The sequence below is a fragment of the Pantherophis guttatus genome, chromosome 3 (assembly GCF_059756535.1).
Source record: "Pantherophis guttatus breed Tessera chromosome 3, ASM5975653v1, whole genome shotgun sequence".
Lineage (NCBI taxonomy): Eukaryota > Metazoa > Chordata > Lepidosauria > Squamata > Colubridae > Pantherophis > Pantherophis guttatus.
In genome coordinates, this window is record NC_142065.1 from 113,960,974 (window position 1) to 113,982,009 (window position 21,036).

A 21,036-nucleotide genomic window follows, 5' to 3' on the forward strand; every position below is an offset into this window, starting at 1 on the left:
CACAAATTTAAACAGTGTTTAGTCATTTCAATTAAATTTACAATTTCTATATTTCCTTTTTGCCATATTTATTCCTCATCTATTTTTGTAAAAAACCAATATTACCCTTCATCCTCATCTCTAATCTTAATCAAATTCAATTTTTCCCTTCTATTCTATATTATACCCCTTCCCATTGTCATCTATTTTTATATCCATCCTCACATTGGTTAATTATGTAATATTACAGTTGTTTAATATGAATTCAACAATTTAATATAAATCAATTAGTTATATAACTACTTTTTTTGCATATTAATCAATATGAACATGAATATTCCAATTATTTCCATGCAATCCAATTTCTTACAAATCAATTAATTATATTTACCAATAATAATAAACCAAATAATTTCCCCCATATATTCCTCCAAACCACAACTTAATCATTTCTGCTTTCAACACAATATACAATTAATAGTATCTCAATTATTACAATTCCCTAGTTAAATAGAGCTTTTTTTCTTTTGTGTTTTAAAATCTTGAACTCTCCTCTTTTTCCCTAAATTTCCCATTGTTTGCACCTACCTTTTTTGGTGAGGAAAAAGAAAAGAAATGTGCCTGCCTAATTTTCCAACGTTGCAGCAACAGCAAAGCCAACAGCCTGCTTTACTTTCAGTTTCGTTTTTCAGCATAGCTAGGGGAAAAAATATCTGCTCCAGCAAGCAGCAGAGCCCTGAGCAAAACAGCTGAGAGCAAATCAGCTGAGAGTCGGGAGCCGATCTAATCAAGGGCTAATTAGCCTATGCTGAAGCTCCGCGGGCCAATAAAATTACAAAAAAACACCGAACCATTTGTTAAATTGCCGGCTCGCTCGCCCCTCGCCACCACTATTTATTGGCAATAAATAGTGGTGCGGAGGGGCGGGGCAAGCCAGCAATTTAACAAACGGTTCGGCCGAACCCCCTAGAACCGGCAGAATCCCACCACTGGCTATAGGGCGGCCCTTTGAAGCCCCGCGGCAAGAATTTAAACAGTTTTTTTTCCTCTAGCCATCAGCTGGGACTCAGGAGGCAGCAATAGATTGGGAGTGGGCGGGGTAAGCGAACGGCCGGCGATCCAACAGAGCAGAGAGTGAGGGTGAGTGAAGGCATGGGGGGGCGAGAGAGGGCTTTGGCGACCCCTGTGAAATGGCCGTTCAACCCCCAAAGGGGTTGCGATCCCCAGGTTGAGAACCGCTGGTTTATACTAACACTGGAAGTATTGACAAGGATTATTCGGAAGGATACGCAAATTAAAGGATTGGAAATTAAAAGAGAAATTTATAAACTTCAGGCCTTCATAGATGACTTAGTTTTCATCCTGGAGGAACCACTGCAATCAGGCCTGAGGCTTATGGAGGTATTGGAGGAATATGGAGTAACCGCCAGATTAAAAGTAAATAAGGAAAAAACTAAAATGATAGCCAAGAATATGACAAATAAACAGAAAGATGACTTGACTAAGGGAATAAGCATTCAGTTAATGATATAAGTGAAATATTGTTGTGGCCCCGCCCTCTGAGCCTATCCCATCAGAGGAAGAAAGCTCCGAGCATGAGGAAGAGGAGTCAGCCAGGCCTCCCTCTCCAGGCCCCTCCCCTCTGGCACTGTCTCAGGAGCTGGCCGAGGGAGAGGAGATTAGCCGGGAGACAGGTGTCTCGGATGAGAGTGAAGGAGAGACGTCATTCCTGGATGCACGCCTCCGAAGGCGTGATAAACGATTGTAGCAGCTCAGGAGGCGTGCTAGGGATTAGAACTGAGTCACTGGACCACACCCCAGAGACTATATAATAGAGGGTGGTGGCCAGTGATCCCTGTGACGAACAAAAATAAACCTTGGATAGTCACTAAAGCATCGTCCGAAACTGCTGAGAGGAATATTATTTCTGTTGGACTCTTGTACGCTGAGTATATTATCTTTCTGTTTCTGTGGAAATAAAAGCACTTGGCAGACGGTGTGTATATCGCTGCCAAGTTGGAGATAAAGACCTGGGTGTGTGCCAAGTGCTTCCTTAACCCTCGGCTGGCTGTGTTTGTGTGTGTGTGTGGACGGGGACAGATCAAATATCTAGGAATTTACTTAACTGCAAGGTGTGTAACGATCAAGGAGAATAACTATACTAAACTAAAAAACCAAATAAACGTAGACTTGGAGAGATGGAAGAACTTGCAACTCTCCTTTATGGGCAGAATAGCCGCAATAAAAATGAATATTCTGCCAATGAACTTTTTATTTCAAAACATACCTATAAAATTAGAGAAAAAATATTTTGGAAATTTGAATATAATAATGTTGAAATTTATACGGCAAGGAAAGAAACCAAGAATCAAATTGAAATTACTGCAAGACTCAAAAGAAAGAAGAGGGTTTTGTCTGCCCGATTGGGAACTGTACTATCAAGCTGCAACAATTACTTGGGTTAAAGAGTGGATAACTTTAAGGAACAAGAGATTACTAACACTAGAGGGCCATCATATTCAAATAGGGTGGCATGAATTTCTCTGATATGGAAGACACACAGCACATCAATATTTTCAAAGGCACTATATACCACATGCTCTATTGGTGATATGGAACAAAATCAAACAACAGAATTATATGAAAACACCAGTCTGGCTCTCCACCCTAGATGCGCTGGTACACCCAAATCTAATCAACTTGGGAAAAATTGTCTCATACATGGATATACTAAATGAAGAAGGGGAATTGAAAACTAGACTAGAATTAAAAGAGCAAGGGGTGGAATTCGAGTGGTGGTCATACCTAGAAATTCAATCATGTTATGAGAAGGATTTGAAAATGTGGGGTATTAATAGAGAATTAATGACACTAGATAAATTTTTATTGGGGACAGATGAGAAATTGATAAAGGTAATCTATAAATATCTACTAGATTATAAAATGGAGGAAGAACAAGTCAAAGAGACAATTGTGGTATGGGCTAAAAATTTTGGGTACAATATTGAATTGGAAAAGTGACAAAAACTATGGGAAAGAAACAGGAAATTAGTGCTGCCACATCATACAAGGAGAATTTATATAAAATGTTTTATAGATGGCATCTTCCTCCGGCAAGATTGGCTAAAATGTTTAGTAATATATCCCCGAAATGCTGGAAATGCAATCAAGTACCAGGCACGTATTACCACATGTGGTGGACATGCAAAAAAGCAAAGGAATTTTGGCAACGGATCCAGATGTGGTTAGAAAAAATGGTTGGACAAGGATTAGAATTCAAACCAGAATTATTTTTATTAGGAACATAACAGAGGGCCATTGTAAACGGTCAACTTATTTAATAGTACACATTATAACAGCAGGGAGAATGGTATATGCCCAATAATGGAAAAGTGAAAATATACCTTTAGAAAGGGAGATAATAAAGAAAATATTAGTTTGCACAGAAATGGATAGATTGACATTAGAATTAAAAAACCAAGGAGAGACAGAATATCATGTTGTATGGAATAGTTTTTACCAATGGTTGGAACTGAGAGGTGGGAGTTGGAACAGAAAATAATCAGGATTTGTAGACCCGAAAGGTGATGTAATATATGTAAATATAAACGAGTATATTGGGCAGAATAATTGTAGATAATCGGTAATGTATGATGAGTATATATGATATTTGTTTTATATTTTAGTGTGTATGGCGGATTTAATGCCAGGATGGTTGCACTGTGTCCAATATTTTAATATGAAATGAATAAAAATTTATAATAAAAAAAAGAAATTATGGCCACTCGTATATGGGGGATGGCTAAAGAAATTATACTGAGAAATTGAATATTATTATTCAAGATATGAAGGAATAGCTTTTGAAAATGTATAACTTATCTATCATAGAAAAAGCAATATTCTCTATGAATCTAAGAATGAAGCAATATGTACTACTTTGGCAGAAATTTTCTAACGTTACAATATTTTATGTTCAAGTATAACATTATCTGATATTTGTTAATAAACCAGTCACTATTGATGTCTAATATATAAAGTGGTTTTTTATTTATTTATTTTGGTTTGTTGATCCATGCTGGACAATGGATAGTTGAAAAATACCAAAAACAAGTTCACTGGCTGTAGGAAGGCATTAGATTGTACTAACTATGTTAACCACATGGAATAACCTTAGGAAAACAGAAATCCCAAAACATGTACTCATGCAAACTGTATGCAGAACAGTAAGACGTAGTTCCAGCAAAATATGGCAAAAGAGCCGATTTCAACTCAGCAAAGGAGTGAGACAAAGCTGTTTGTTGTTTTTTTTATTATTCATTAAATCCATATGCTAAATTAAGAGAGGCTGAATATGTTTTTAAAATTAAAGGAAGAAACTTCAATAATGTGCACTAAGCTGATACATTATTTTGATAGCTGAAAATGCTCTCCAAGCTGCAATAATGAAAGCGAGAAGCACAGTGGAAAAAATATAAGTATCACATTTTAGACATATTATCCACAGACATAGCTTCCTTGAGAAATCCATAATGCTGGGCAATATCGAAAGAAATAAAAGGGTTATTAGCAACAAGTTGGATGGACTCAATCAGCAATGGGCACACCATTAGGGGACCTGAAGGGTGAGACTGGGGATAAATCGTACTCAAGATGGTCTCATAATCTGGCTTTTTAAGTGTTGATACAAATTGGACAGCATATAATCAATAATGAATAATGCATACCATGTGCTTATGATGCTTAGCACTGTTTCTTGAAATCTTTTTTTACTTTTGCAAAATAAATTCTTCACTTAAGAGTCACTTTACTGAAAATGTACTTACCAGATTTTAGTACTGCATGGATTTAGCATATAAAGGTCCATATTTTCTATTAATATTGCTGATGTACTCTATTACAAATGAGAACATAATTCATTAGCAGAAACTGTTTGTAGCGTAGTTAATTATTTTTTGGCTTTTTGGTAGAATGTATCATTACACATATGTATACATACAAACTCAGATACAATTAATGGCAGAATTACAAAGGGTGCACAATTTTATTTTTTATTTCAACATAAAATCATCTCTGCAAGTTGTTTAGGATATTTTTTTGGCTTGTACTATCACTGCTCAATGAAACTAATGCTGTTCTTTACTTCTGACAAATGAAAGGCTGATTTATTCTACAAGCAGCAGTGGAAACCTCTTACAACGTTGACCGGAAATTAAACTTATTTGTACCATAAAATATTTCAAATTTGATTGCAGTTAAAGAAACAAATGAACCCACATTCAGCAGTTTTCTAAAAATATAAACTATCGCATTGTTAGGTGTTATTACCTTTGCTTCTGGGTTAGCTGCCAGTATTTTGGCACCACATTCAACTGAAGCATAGTTATTTCTATTTTTTTGGACTTTTTTTGTAATATGTTGCCCTCCATTGGAAGAAAGATGCATTGACTGACCTGCATACCAGACAAAAATGTACCAGAGAATTAGTATGAAACATTTTAAATCTTTATTACCAAACATTGAAGCTAAAGCAACTCATAAAAATTAACATTGATACTAATAATTTATCAACAGTAATTTTCATACCATGTTATCAGCTACCTGTAATTATTCTGAAGTCTCTTTTATTTTACTAAATGTTAATACCATATTAGTTTTAACAGATATAGTGATGATACTATATAAAAGGATTTATAAAATCTCAATTGTTATTTAAAGCTATTATTCAGCCAAAGGAATTGCAATAAAGGTCAGTCATGAGATACAATAGGACAGGGGTGTCAAATTGGCACTCCAAGGGCCAGATGTGTCACGCGCAGGCCACACCTACCCCGGCTCTGAAATGGAAAAAAAGTTACGATACATTGCAATATGTCACGTGACATGATTCAGTTTGACACCCGTGTAATAGGGTATCCTATCAGAAGTTTACAAAAGACTGAAAATACTGGGGATAAAAACTGTTCCCAGAAGCCCTGTTTTCTACTACTGAAATATTCATATTCCTGGTGGATACATTTTTTCTTTAAAAGTTTAAGTACGGTATTTTTCAGAGTATAAGACACAGACGCAGCTTAGTTTTTGGAGAGGAAAATAGGAAAAAAATCTGTCTACCAGGTATTCATCTGGCTCAGTGGTTCTCAACCTTCCTAATGCCACGACCCTTTCAGTTCCTCATGTTGTGGTGACCATCCTCACATTTATGCCCGTGCAGCATTCTTAACATGTCACTCATTTCACAACTGCTTCTTTTCACCATGGTGATAAGATAGGGCAAAAAACGTAAAATGTGAGGACAGTCGTAAGTTCGAGGACTGGTCAAAAATGCGAGGACCAGTCAGAAATAACTTTTTCAGCCCTCTGAGTAGTCCATATGCACAAAAGGACTACCCAGAGGGCTGAAAAAAGTGATTTCTGACAAGTCCTCACACTTTTGACCGGTCTTCACACTTATGACTGGTCACCATTTATGTCCATTGTAGCATTCTTAACAACCATGTCACCCATTTCACAACTGCTGCTCTTCATCATGGTGACAAGATAGGACGAAAACGTAAAATGTGAGGACAGTCGTAAGTTCGAGGACTGGTCAAAAGTGTGAGGACCAGTCAGAAATAACTTTTTCAGCCCTCTGAGTAGTCCATATGCATAAAAGGATACAGCAATAGAGAGGGATGAAGGAAGGGAAGGGAAATTAGAGTAGGAGTGAGGGTAAGAGAGGGAGGAAGAGAGGAGGAGAAGGAGAAAGGAAGAGGAAGTAGGGAGGAGAAAAAGAGGGGGAGGAAGGGAAAGTAAGAAGGAAAGAAAAGAGAGAGGTGGTAGGTTTGAGGAGAAAGATTGCTGTACAATAAAAAAGATGAAAGGGAAGAAAGCCAACCCCAAACAAATAGAAAGATATTAAGATAAAGAATGAATTGTTAAACTTTAAAGAATAAAAGAGAACAAATATGAATAAATAACAATAATTAGAAACACACATACAAACATACAATATATTTTCTTTGAACAGAGTATTTGGCCGGTTCACAAATTTAAACAGTGTTTAGTCATTTCAATTAAATTTACAATTTCTATATTTCCTTTTTGCCATATTTATTCCTCATCTATTTTTGTAAAAAACCAATATTACCCTTCATCCTCATCTCTAATCTTAATCAAATTCAATTTTTCCCTTCTATTCTATATTATACCCCTTCCCATTGTCATCTATTTTTATATCCATCCTCACATTGGTTAATTATGTAATATTACAGTTGTTTAATATGAATTCAACAATTTAATATAAATCAATTAGTTATATAACTACTTTTTTTGCATATTAATCAATATAAACATGAATATTCCAATTATTTCCATGCAATCCAATTTCTTACAAATCAATTAATTATATTTACCAATAATAATAAACCAAATAATTTCCCCCATATATTCCTCCAGCTGAGAGCAAAACAGCTGAGAGTCGGGAGCCGATCTAATCAAGGGCTAATTAGCCTATGCTGAAGCTCCGCGGGCCAATAAAATTACAAAAAAACACCGAACCATTTGTTAAATTGCTGGCTCGCTCGCCCCTCGCCCACCACTATTTATTGGCAATAAATAGTGGTGCGGAGGGGCGGGGCAAGCCAGCAATTTAACAAACGGCTCAGCCGAACCCCCTAGAACCGGCAGAATCCCACCACTGGCTATAGGGCGGCCCTTTGAAGCCCCGCGGCAAGAATTTAAACAGTTTTTTTTCCTCTAGCCATCAGCTGGGACTCAGGAGGCAGCAATAGATTGGGAGTAGGCGGGGTAAGCGAATGGCCGGCGATCCAACAGAGCAGAGAGTGAGGGTGAGTGAAGGCGTGGGGGGGGCGAGAGAGGGCTTTGGCGACCCCTGTGAAATGGCCGTTCGACCCCCAAAGGGGTCGCGACCCCCAGGTTGAGAACTGCTGATCTGGCTAGTGTCCTTAGTCTGATCAGATTCAGCACATTAGTTTGCTGGTTTTGAGCGCACACACGCTTTTTATCCCCTACTTGGGGATAAAAAACAGCTTCTAAAGCACAGCTAATATTTGGAGAGAGAAGCAATGAGAAAAGCAGGCAAAGCTCGGAAGATTGCTTCACTCACTAACGCCTCGTTAGGGCTGAAAAACAGCTTCTAAAGCACAGCAGAGAGTCGGAGGGAGCAGGCAAAGCGCAAAGATCGCTTCACTTGCTAGTGCCTCCTTAGGGCTGAAAAAAAGCTTCGAAAAAGCTATATTCAGAGTATAAGATGCACCCAAATTTTCAGCCTCTTTTGGGGGGGGGAATGTGTTTTATACTCTGAAAAATATGGTACATCACAGTTCATTACTTTGTAGAAGTCTGTTTTTAAGAAACATATATGCTACTCTTATATTTTATTGTACTAAACTTATTTATTCTTTACTCAGAAATGATGGTACATAAATCTTTCTAAAATAAACCAGTAATTTTCAAGGGAAGGAAGGTAACATCAGAATCTGAACAAATTACTGATACCTATTATTTATTTAAATGTCTTCTTTATCTTGCCATTCCACAGAGTCATCAAACCAGAATCAGATTATCTCCTAATGACCACTTAGTTTCTCTCAACTATGACTGTCCTTCAAATATTGGAAGATTGCTTTTTCTGTCTCCCTTCAGCCTTCATTTCATGCTAAACATACTAGTTTTTAAGTTGTTCACAGAATTTATTCTCCAAATTCTCAGTCTTTGTTGTTCTCCATACTCCATCGTTTGCTTTGATCTCAACATTGTTGATGCAATCCAATACTGGCTGATGCTTAAATTATGATCTAGATTCCTAGCTCTTTCTTACATGTGCTGTAGCTGAGCCAAATACCACCTGACATATAACTCTATCTGACTTTTCTGGAATGCAGAACCTTACATTTCTTGCCATTTATTGGGAAATACTCAATCTTCAAGTCTCTCAAGAACCTTTTGAACCTTGACCCTGACTTCTGATTCTCCTAGCAAACCTTCCCAGCTTTGTGTCATCTATATATCTTCTGAGCATCTTTTCAATGTCCTCATTCAAGGATATAAAGACTCTGATCAATAGACTTATTAAAGAGAAGTTAATTAAACTGTAATAAATTCTAATAATTGTTATGTATCAAATATAAGTCCTAGTTATAATGAAATTATTCAAATTCTTGTACTTTTTTCTCCTGCTCATGAATCTACTTTTTTCTGGGCAGGAGGGAAAGTGTCTATGTATCTCTTGTAGTAACAAGCTATTCTTCTTTCATGCTTTTTGCCTCTGAATTTTTGAGAACTGCCTTTCATAGCCACTATACAAGTACCACTGATATTCAATGGGGTCATCAGGTACTCTGCATGATAAAAACATGAACAGAGTAAAGGACAACAGTAAAGGAGGAAACAGTCCTATTAGTAATGCAGAACTGTTGAAAAAGCAAAAATGCCACTTCAAGATCATCAGAGACACCTAAAGCACAATGGGAATCAAGCAAGAGAAGTTGTAATTAAAGACAAGAAATAACTTATAATGAATAAAAACAAAATTCTACCGGTAGCCTTCATTGACAATAACTGGGACTGGAAACTGTCGCTAAGCAACATGGTTATAAAATACATCACATGACTATACCGTCTTATGACAGTTCCACTTGCTATCATTAAGCAAATCCCACATGGTCACAGCATCCCATGATCACATGTTCACCATTTGTGATCTCCTACTGGCTTCCCCACATATTTTGCTTGTCAGAAGCTGGCAGCAAAGCTTGAAAATGGTGATCATGTGTCTATGGCAGGGGTGTCAAACTCAAGGCCCGCAGGCCGGGTGTTTAGATCTGGTCCATAGGGCCACCATGAAACCACGAAGGACCAGCCCGCAGTGCCTCTGCCAGCAAAAACGGAGTGTCAGGGTTCCAAGGAACACCCCAACAAAATAAAGCTCTGAGTCCTGAGGTTCCTCAAAGTTCCAATTTATTAGAGATGTCATGTTGGCACATCTTGGAAAACCTGAATCTGAAAGCTTCCAGGTTTCCCCCACCCAGCTAAGAGTTCACAGCCCTGCCCAACACCCACAAGTTCATCACATTGTCTAATCAACTCTTCACACTCCCCCAGATACAATCTTCATGCAGTCTGCATCAGACGCAAGCAAAAGTCCTTGAGTACGGAATGTTGTTATGACTAACTTTCTACCGCTCCAACAACAACCTCCTCCCAACTTCCCCAGCTAAAATATGTGGCAGTTTAGAAGCAAAAAGAAAATTGTTTTTTAAAACTGACATGCTTCCCCCGCCCTCAGGAAAGGAACGCATCCTGGGAAAAGACTGAAGTCAGGGGTTAACACAATTAGCATATCAACCCTCTCCCCACCCCCCAGGAGGACCCTTAGGCTTATCAGGGAATTTATCATGAAATTGCCTAACTAAGGTGTCTGCCTGAACATCCCAACTCTTCACCCACGTGGCTTCAGACAAGGGGTACTCCTTCCAATGAACCAAATATTGCAAATGTCCCCTCTATAATCTGGAGTGCAAAATTTTCTTCACCTCATAATGAGTCTCACCCTGGACCACCATCGGCTTTGGGGGAGCAGCAGGTTGAGGTCTCAATTTAGATCCCACAGCAGGATTTAACAACCTGCAATAGAAAACAGGATGAATTTTTCCCAGTATGTGGGGGAGATTTAACTGTACAGTCACTGGGTTAATCACTTTCACTATGGGGAAGGGACCTAAATATTTTGGTCCTAACTTCTTACTCTTCAACCTCAAACTTAAGTATTTGGTGGAAAGATACACACAATCTCACACCCGAAAGGGGGGTTAGAGAGATCGGTGTTTGTCTGCTTGCTTTTTGTATGCTTTGGCCGCTTCATTCAGGGCTATTTTTGGTATTCTCCCAGCCTTTCTTTAATGACTCCATCCATTCATTCAGAGTCATGGAAGAAGGCTGTTCTCTCAGCAGTTCTGGCATAGGGATGAACTCCATGCTGCTCATAATCTGAAAAGGGGTCAGTCCTGTACTACTATGCACCGCATTATTGTAAGCCACTTCTGCGAGAGGAAGCAAGTCAGCCCAATTATCTTGATGGTAATCTTCATAACATCTGATGTACTGTTCCACCATGGCATTAGCATCTTCTGCGGCTCCGTTCGTACTTGGATGGAAAGCCGAGCTAAGCCCCTGAGATGGACCTCCGGAACTCTCTCCAGAACTTAGCGGTGAACTGAACTCCTCGATTGGAGATAACCTGTCGTGGAACTCCATGCAGCCGGTAGATCTGTTTGACAAACATCTTGGCTAATCTCTTAGCCGAGGGAAGTCCAGAACAAGGAATAAAATGGGCCTCTTAGGAGAACAGGTCTATCACAGTCCATATTACAGTATTTCCACCACTTTCCGGAAGTTCTACTATAAAGTCCATAGCTATTTCTTCCCACGGGCAGCTGGGCTCAGCTACCTGTTGAAACAAACCGGGAGGTTTTCCCAGTCTTGTCTTACTGCTGGCACATGTGGCACAACTTTTTACATAGTCCTCCACATCAATTTTCATCTTTGGCCACCAAAACTACCATTTAATCAGATGAACGGTCTTTAGAAATTCAAATTGAGAATCATGGCTACGCTGGAGCACCAGGAGTCTCATGCTGTTGGGGAAGTAAATTTTCGAACCTTTCCAAGCTAGTCCATCACGGGTCGTCAAAGTGTCTCGATTGTCGGCTAGCCATGGATCAGTAGATAGTGCTGTCTTCAAGTCAGCAGTTAGCTTCCCATTGATGGGATCAGTCCACCTGCTGGCCTTACTCCGGGTAGTGATTTGCACTGCACTCTGCATGTCCACAATGATGACATGGATGACGTCCTCCCTGTGGCTGTTATATTGGAGTCTCCTTGAGAGGGCTTCTGCAAGCAGGTTCTTCCCCCCTGGGATGTATTTCAGCCTGAAATCAAACTGCTTGAAGTATTGCACCCAGCGGACCTGTTTCGGGGAGAGTCGTCTTGGGGTCTTTAAGGCTTCAAAGTTTTTATGGTCTGACCATACCTCAAAGGGGATCTTTTTTTTTTTAATTTGATTTATATGCCGCCCTTCTCTGAAGACTCAGGGCGGCTTACAATGTGCTCAGCAATCTTGGCTCCCTCTAGGAAGTGCCACCATGATAGAAGAGCCGAATGAACAGCAAAGGCTTCCTTCTCCCATACTGCCCATCTCCGCTCGGTGTCTGTGAGTTTTTTGGACACATAAGTGCAAGGAAGCAGCCTCCCTTGGGGGTCTTCCTGGAGGAGCACTGCTGCCACGGCAACGTCGCTGGCATCAGCCTGGACAATGAACTGCCTATCTGGGTCCAGGTGCTGAAGGATGGGCTCCTCTGCAAACAGCCGTTTCAATTTTTCAAACGCTTTTTGACAGTTTAGCGTCCGGGCTAACAGCTGCGTTGGCTGCGGCTTTATAGGAGAGGGTCCCGTCTTTAACCGTTCCATAAGCGGCAGGGCCACTTCCGCGAAGGCTGGGATTAATTGCCGGTAGAAGTTAGCAAATCCCAGGAAACTTTGCAGCTGTTTCCTGGTGCAAGGGGGCTGCCAGTCAAGTACGACTCGCACTTTCCCGGGATCCATCTCTATGCCTTCGTTCGACACTCGGTAGCTCAGATAGTCCAGAGAAGTTTTGTGAAACTCACATTTGGATAGCTTCGCATAAAGTTTTGCAGCTAACAGTTTCTTTAGTACTTGTCGGACTAGTTTCACATGTTCTTCTAATGTCTCACTGAATATGAGAATGTCATCCAAGTAGACTAGAACCCCCTTGTATAAATGTTCATGCAGCACTTCGTTAATCAATTGCATGAATACCGCAGTGACTCCTTGGAGACCAAAAGGCATGACTTTGAATTGGAAGCTACCTAATGGGCAGTTGAAAGCAGTCTTCCACTCATCCCCTTCCTTTATGCGCACCCTGTAGTAGGCTTCTCTCAAATCAAGTTTGCCTTTTGAAAGGTAGTTCAGTAGGTCTTTCATGAGGGGAAGGGGGTGTTTTCCACGCGTACAGCATCCATAAAAATCCATGCAGAGCCTCATCCCCCCATCTTTCTTTTCCTTAAACAGCATCAGGGCGGCGACTCTGGATTTTGCAGGTTGGATGAACCCTCGGGCTAGGTTAGTATCGATGTACTTCCTCAGCTCAGCCATTTCTTCTGGGGTCATTGAGTACATCTTTGGTTTAGAGAGTTTGGCCCCGGGCTCGATCTCAATCGCACAGTCAGTGTGGCGATGAGGGGGAAGAATGTTGCATTCCTCCTCACTGAATGCTTCAGCAAGGTCCCTGTATTCCTTGGGGATCTGGGGAGTCCCAGGTAGGACTTCGGTGGCATAGTGGCTGCCTCTTGTTGGTGGGGCCCGAGGGCTCGTCTCAGTGGGTTCAGCTTCAGGAGGGATGGGCGGCAAAGGCCCCACCCCTATAATGACTTTTCGGTAGCCATCCTCCCATTTGATTGTAGGGGCCCATTTGTCTAGCCAGGCCAGTCCCAGGATGATTGACTCTGCCATTTTTGGGGCTACTGTGAATCGAATGAGTTCTGTGGATCCCTAGTTCCAATCTGACAAGTTCAGTGACCCGTGTAGCAGGGGTGCCACCTATTAAGGTCCCGTCTACTTGCTGAAAGCATATGGAGCGGCTTAAGAGGTGTCTTTATGCCTAGGTGCTCAACAATGGAGGAGCTAATTAAGCAATGGGTGTCTATTACTGCTGCTACCTCTCCAATCCCAGTCTCTGGCACTGTCAGATTTACTATGACCACAAAGGGGTGGATGGTCCCACTTACCAGCGGGTCGTCTTTGTCGCTGCTACTGCTGGCCGGCCCAGGCACCAAGTCTTTGGACGAAGTCTCTTCGTTCTCTACAGGGGGAGGGGATGTCTTGACTGCCTGCCAGGCAATTCTGCTGGCATCCAGGGGCTTTCATGGGTCCCTTCTGCCTCGGGCTGACATGGCGGGGCACGGGTGTGGAACAGGCAAGTGGGTCATCGAGCTGCGGAGTGACCGGCGCAGGCGCCAGACACTCCGCAGCTCGATGACCCACTTGCCTGCAACAGTAGCACTTGATTACCCCTGTAGATTGAGCAGGAGGGGTTTCAGTGGGGTTTGTCAGAGGATGTCTAGCCAAAGTTCTCTCTGGGGGCCTCTCAGCTGAGGGGCTGTGGCATGGGTGAACTTTTCTTTTTTTTTCTTTTTTTTTTTAATTTTTTATTGTAAACAAACATACACATACAGACATAAACGTTTAAACAAACTAAACATTAACTATACAATGAAATCAAGTCATAGAACTTGAACTTTGAAAATAGAGTTACTTCGGTAATTATATATCAATATATCTATATATATTGTCTTTCATCTTGTATCAATGTTTATATAACGATATTTCATTTTATTTCCTTATTTTTGTATCATTGGGTGGTATTCTCTTATTTCGTGTCTTTTTTATCTAACCATTTGTACCATTCTTGCCAAATTAAGTAAAAGTCTGTATCTTCTTTTCCCTGTATTTCTTTGGTCAGTTTATCCATTTCTGCACATTCCATTGTTTTTTGTATTATTTTTTCTTCTGGTGGCGTGTTTTCCAATTTCCACATTTGTGCGAAGACGATTCTAGCTGCAGTTAGGATGTGTATTATCAAGTATTGTGTCTCTTTTTTATAGTCCTTTGTCAGTATACCTAATAGGTAAGTTTCCGGTCTGAGGGGTACTTTTTGGGCGGTAATTCCTTCCAGCTGACTTTGAATTGTTTTCCAAAATTTTTTGACTTTGGGGCATGACCACCACATGTGGTAGTAGGTCCCCTTCTGTATTTTACACTTCCAACAGTTCTGATTAGTATTGGGAAACATCCTTGCCAACCGTGCAGGGGGGAGATGCCACCTATAAAACATCTTGTATGTATTTTCTTTGTAGGGCACGGACATTGTCAGTTTAGTATTTACTTTCCATATTTTTTCCCAATTTTCTAGGTTAATATTATATCCAAAGTTTTTAGCCCAAATAATCATATTTTCCTTCACCACTTCTTCTTCCAATTTGTATTTTAGTAGATAATTATATATTTTAGTTATTAATTTGTCGTCTGATTGCATTATAATTTTATCTAATTCATTTCTTTCTTTTTGGATTCCAAATTTTTCCATATCACTTTTATATCTTGATTTTATCTGTAAATACGGCCACCAATCAATATCCGTGCCCTGTTGTCTCAGTTCCTCTCTTGTTTTCATATCTCCCTCTGTGTTCAACAGTTCGTCATAGGTTTTCATCTTGTCTGTATCCATTGTGTTCGGGTAGATTTGGGCCTCCATGGTTGATAGCCATCTTGGGATTTTGTCGTAGTGTTTTCTCCTTATTTCAGTCCAAATTTTTGCCAATGCTCCTCTGATATAATGTCTCCTGAAGTGTCCATGTTGTCTGGGCTTTTCCTCCCATAAAAATGCATGCCAGCCTTTTGACAAGTCAAATCCTTCTAGTGCTAGTGTTCGTTTATCTTTGAGTGTCATCCAATCCTTAATCCAAGTTAAAGCTGTTGCAGTATAATAAGTTTGCCAATCTGGTAGTCCCAGGCCACCCCTTTCTTTGGTGTCCTGCAGGTGTTTCAGTTTAATCCTGGCTCTTTTTCCTTGCCATATATACTTTAATGTCATTTTATCAAGGTCTTTGAAATATGATTTTCCTGGGTTTATCGGTATTGTTCTAAATAGATATAGTATTTTTGGTAGAATTGTCATTTTAATTGAAGCGATTTTGCCTAGTAGTGATAATTTCAATTTACTCCATGCCTCTAAGTCCTTCTGGATTTGTTTGGCCAATTTAATATAATTGTCTTCTTTGAGGGATGATACCTTATTGGTGAGCCAGATTCCTAAATATTTTATTTTTGTTGTTGTTTGTATTCCTAATGTCTCTTCTAATTCTTTCTCCTGGGTTTTTGTCAAATTTTTGGTTAGTAGTTTTGTTTTTTGTCTATTGATTTTCAATCCTGCCACTTCGCCATATTGATCTATCTTCCTTAGTAAATTCAGTCCTGATTGTTTTGGTCGTTCTAAAATGAATACTACGTCGTCCGCGAATGCTTGTAACTTATACTCCTGGTTTTTTGTTCTTAATCCTTTTATTTCATTGTCATTCCTAATTTCATTCAACAGTGGTTCCAATGCTAATATATATAATATAGGAGAGAGAGGACATCCTTGTCTCACTCCCTTGGATATTTTGAATTGGTCTGTTGTCTCTCCGTTTATCCATATTTTTGCAATTTGGTCTGAGTATATTGTTTTGATCATATTTAAAAATTTGTCGCCGGTTCCCATTTTTTCTAATTGCAGTATTAAGAATCCCCAATTAAGATTGTTGAACGCCTTCTGTGCGTCAAGGAAGAGTAAGGCCATCTTTTCGTTCGATTTTTGCTCATAATATTCCAGTATATTGATTATTGTTCTTGTGTTCTTGTTAATTTGCCTATTTGGAATGAATCCATTTTGATCTGGATGGATATAATTCACGATAATTCTCTTCATTCTCTGGGCCATGATTGATGTAAATAATTTATAATCTGCGTTTAGAAGTGATATAGGTCTGTAGTTTTTAGTTTGGGTGAGATCTGAGTCTTCTTTGGGTATCAGTGTAATGATTGTTTCAATCCATGATTTAGGAATTTTGGCTTCTAAGATTGCTTCATTCAGGACTTGTAATAAAATATCATCTATTGGCTGGTATTCGATTTTGTAAAATTCCGCTGGGATGCCGTCTGGACCTGGTGTTTTATTGTTGTTCAGCTTCTTCTTTGCTTCAATTAATTCTGACATCGATATTGGTCTGTTCAAGAGTTCTCTTTGAGTTTCCTTTATTTCTTGAATGTTGGATTTATTTATATACTCTTTTACTTTTTCCAATTGGATTTCTTCCTGTGCATATAGTTCCTGATAAAAATTTCTTACGATTCGCTTTTTTTTTTCATCAATGTGCTGCAATTGCCCTTGTTCATCTTGTAGTTGGTGTATTAATTTTTTTTCCTTTTCTTTCTTTAGTTTATAGGCCAACCAACGTCCTGTTTTATTTGCAAATTCAAATTGGTTTTGTTTTGCCATTTTGATTTTCCTAGCTATTTCTGTTGTTGTTATTAGGTTTATTTCATGTTTAATAAGATTTATTTTCCCCTTGATCTCTTTCTTGTCAGGTCTGTTCTGTAATTCTGCTTCCTGTTTTCTGAGCTCAATCAATAAATTGTTTCTTCTTTGCTGTTTCTCTCTGTTTTTCTTCGCCTTAAATGAGATTGTTAATCCTCTTATGTATGCTTTTGTAGTGTCCCATAGGACTTGCAATGATGTTTGTTCCCTATTGTTTATTTGGAAGAATATCTCCATCTCTTTCTTTATCATCTCTATATATTCTTTATCTTTAATGATCTCTCTATCCATCATCCATCGTCCTCTTTTTGGCTGGCCTTTCCAGACTATTGTTATAGGACTGTGGTCCGCCCATACATTCGGTGTGATTTCAATTTCTTTTATGTTTTCTCTTAATTCTGCAGTCATCCAGGCCATGTCTAGTCTGGACCAGGACTGATGGGGATTTGAGTAATAAGTATACTGTTTTTTAGTTTTATTCAGTTCTCTCCAGGCATCTTTCAATTGTAATTCTTGAATCATGTCCTTAAAGGTATCAGGTAGTGTCTTTTTCCTAGATTTATTTTTTTTGTTACTTTGGTAGTCATAGTCCATATCAACGATTGCATTGTAGTCCCCTATTATACATATATGTTCGTAGTCTAATTCTTTAATTTTATCATGTATTTTTTTGAAGTATTCTTTTTGGCTCCCATTCGGGGCATATATTGATATCAATAACATATTTCGGGTCTCCATCTTAATCTCTATCATTAGTATCCTGCCATCTTCATCTGTGTAAATTTGTTTTGCCTGGATATGGCTTTTAATGTATATTGCGATACCTCTTTTTTTTTTATCTGATAGTGAGGTGAATAATGTTCCAAGTTTTCTATTTTCTAGTAACTGTTGATGTTGTTTTTTGATATGTACTTCTTGTAGGTTGATAATATCTATGTCTAATTTTTGAAGTTTTCTGAAAGTGTGTGTTCTTTTGGTTGGTAGATTAAGGCCATTTATATTGATTGAAATTAATTTCAACTCTCGTCCCCATTTCCTTTAGTTTTTCTTTGTTAGTCTAAGTCTACTTGTGTTTCTTGTTACCATTTGTGTTTTCTCCCTAGCCCCTTCTCTCTCCATCTTCTCCCTTTCCCTAGACTCCTTCTCTTCCTTTTCTTTTTTTGTTTCCCCCATGGAGTGTTCCTGGTTTGCATTTTCTGAATCACGTCTAGTTTCCTGTTCCTCTTCTATTATAAAGTGAGTGCAAAGAATTCTTGTGCCTTCTCTATCGTATCGATTTTATATTTTTTGTCGTCCCAAGATATTAGGATTCCCTCCGGCACCAGCCAGCGGAACATTATTTTGTGTTGGTTCAGTAGGGTTGTCAAGAAATTATAGTTTTTTCTGTACTCTCTTATAGTTCTTGGAACTTGTTTTAGGGTTATTATTTCTTTCCCTTGGTAGCAGGGTTTTCCCTCTCTCATGGACGTGTAAATCTCTTCTTTTACAGTTTTACGTGCGAATCTAACATGTATTTCTTTAGGTAGTTTGTTCCTACGAGCATAGTTCGTATGAACTCTATATATTTCGTCAATTTCCCTACTAATATCGCTTTTTTCCTTCTGGGTAGCCTCTACTAATATATCTGTCATCAGGTCTCTTAGATCTTCTCCTTTTGTTTCTGCAATATTTTGAAATCGTAAAAAGAATGATGCTTTTTCTAATTCTAAATGGGTAATTGACTCTTCGAGTTCTCTATTTAACTCCATTTGATTTTGTTCGATATTGTCCATCTTTTTCTCCGTTAGGACCATTTTAGCTTCCATGTTTTGAATTCGTTCTTCGTTTTTAACTATGTTTTGTTATATTCTCTCAATCTTATCGTCCATTTTTTTAATATTATCATTTATTTGTCCTACTTCTGATTTCAATTCCTCATGGTTCTTTTTTGTTTCTTCATGATTATTCGCAATTGTTTCTTGGGTTTTGTTCATCCCCTCCTGAATCATAGCTAATATAGACTGTATATTCTGTATGTTGTGTGCAGTGGCAGCTTTTTCTTTGTCTATGGTTAGCATCGTGTCTATGGTTTTTTGTTGTGCAGGTGAAGATTGTGTAGGTATTGGGTTTGTTGTTAATTTTTTCCCTGATTTAGTTATTGTTTTTTTTTTTTTTTTTATTGAAAAGGTTTTCAAATACAAATTTTTCCCCCTTTTTCCCCCCCCTCCCCCCCCTCCCTAACCCCCCCTCCCCACCCTTCCCCCCCTGTGACTTCTTCGTAACAAAAAAAAACCCTAATTCATAACAGATTACTTACTCCCTCCTCAAAATACTGACCTTTACTTACTAAAAGTATTATAAATCCCCCTTTATCCATACATTTCAGAAAAGAAGAAGAGAAAAAAAAACAAAACAAAAAAAAACAAACACATTATACTATAACTATTATAAAATAACTCTAATTTAGCATAATAGTGTTTTATATCTATGCATTATTGCAACAATTCAAAACCACCTTCCACTTTAAAACTATACAATAAGTCCTACTTTAATAACATTTCAAAGCGGGCTCCCCATAAAATCTAATTTAACATTTATTCCACTCTATCCATTTCCTCCACTCCCCTAAATGTATCACTTAAAAATCCCTTTTCTTAAACTAATCAGTCTGTAGCTAGCTTATTCACCCACTGTCTTACAAATTTACCATACACAACAATTCTTGATATCTTTAATTCACTGCCCACACTACTTAAAAATATATATATATATATATTCCATTATATCTAAATAAAAAAAAGAAAAGACAATAACTTTAAATTTATAGTCCATATAATATCTTCTTGAAGTCTTTCCACTGGATTGTTAAAACCAACATCCATAATAGGGTGACATAGCTTGCGGATGCAACAGTTTATTCAAGATCTCCAATCATATCTGCCCCCATCAGTAGTAAACATCTTCTTATATATATAAAAGTAAAAACAACCACCCGAGTGACATTATAATTGTATTCCATATAATAATAATTGTGGGTTTCATCAGGATTATTAATTTCCATCATCGTATTGGGTAACAACCCGATCTTCTGCATGTCCCAATGTGATTCTCTTGCCTTATAATTCAAGATAATTATAATATATTTATCAACACAAAAAGAAGTTTCAAAATAGATAATTCAAAACCATCAATTTGAGGCTCTTTCCATGTCCCAAAATTACGGCAATGCAGAGATCTGCCACTATCCTCAGGATGATATTGACCAATATGTCGCCTCCTCTATGTTTTCACATAATCATTCATATTTTAAAATCACTGGCTTCACTGTTGCTTGGGTTAGAAATTTCTATTTTTGTACAACCTATTTCTTTTTTTGTTTTCTTTTTGTGGGTTTGACCTCCATCCTAATTTTTTGTGTCTCGCATTTCTTTTTTATCCCTTGTATATCCTCTAATTGGTTTCCATGCTTGTCCTTGCCTTGATAAGTCATCACATTAAAATCAGATGGCACTTCTCTCAAATTTGTAGATAATCCAGCTGGGGTATCCGATAAATCCAAAGGCAATTTATCTGGTACAGTCTCTGTCTTTAGTTCCAGCTCCTTCTGCTTATCCTGTATTATATCTGAAGACGTTAAATTCATTTTCAACCTATTTTGATAAAATTCTTCCGCCCTTTCAACAGTATTTAACTGGTATCTTTCTCCTTGATATCTCAATATAATACCAACTGGGACGTCCCACCGGAATTGAATATTTCTCCTTTTTAACTCAGACACCAGAAAGCCAAATTTCTTCCTTTCCATTAATATCTTAGGTGGGAGTTCCTTGTAAATCCAAATCTTTCTTCCATACAATTGCAAATTAGAATTGAAGGAGTTTTGCACAATTTTATTCCTAATTTCTTTATCTGAAAAATAGATTACCACA

General features: G+C 38.4%; 1 protein-coding gene across 8 annotated transcripts in view; it reads right to left on the reverse strand.

The window, feature by feature from the left end:
• SUCO (SUN domain containing ossification factor) overlaps positions 1-21,036 on the reverse strand; it is a 455,138-nt gene that overhangs the window by 177,292 nt on the left and 256,810 nt on the right. For all 8 annotated transcript variants that reach the window (XR_015733529.1, XR_015733528.1, XM_060690206.2 and 5 more), the window contains 2 exons: positions 5,305-5,429; positions 4,803-4,870 (listed from right to left, as the gene is read on the reverse strand). Coding sequence is in view for 6 of the 8 variants with exons in the window: in XM_060690206.2 (XP_060546189.1) it covers positions 4,803-4,870; positions 5,305-5,429 (193 nt within the window). In the remaining 2 variants the exon portion in view is untranslated. The remainder of the gene's footprint in view (positions 1-4,802; positions 4,871-5,304; positions 5,430-21,036) is intronic.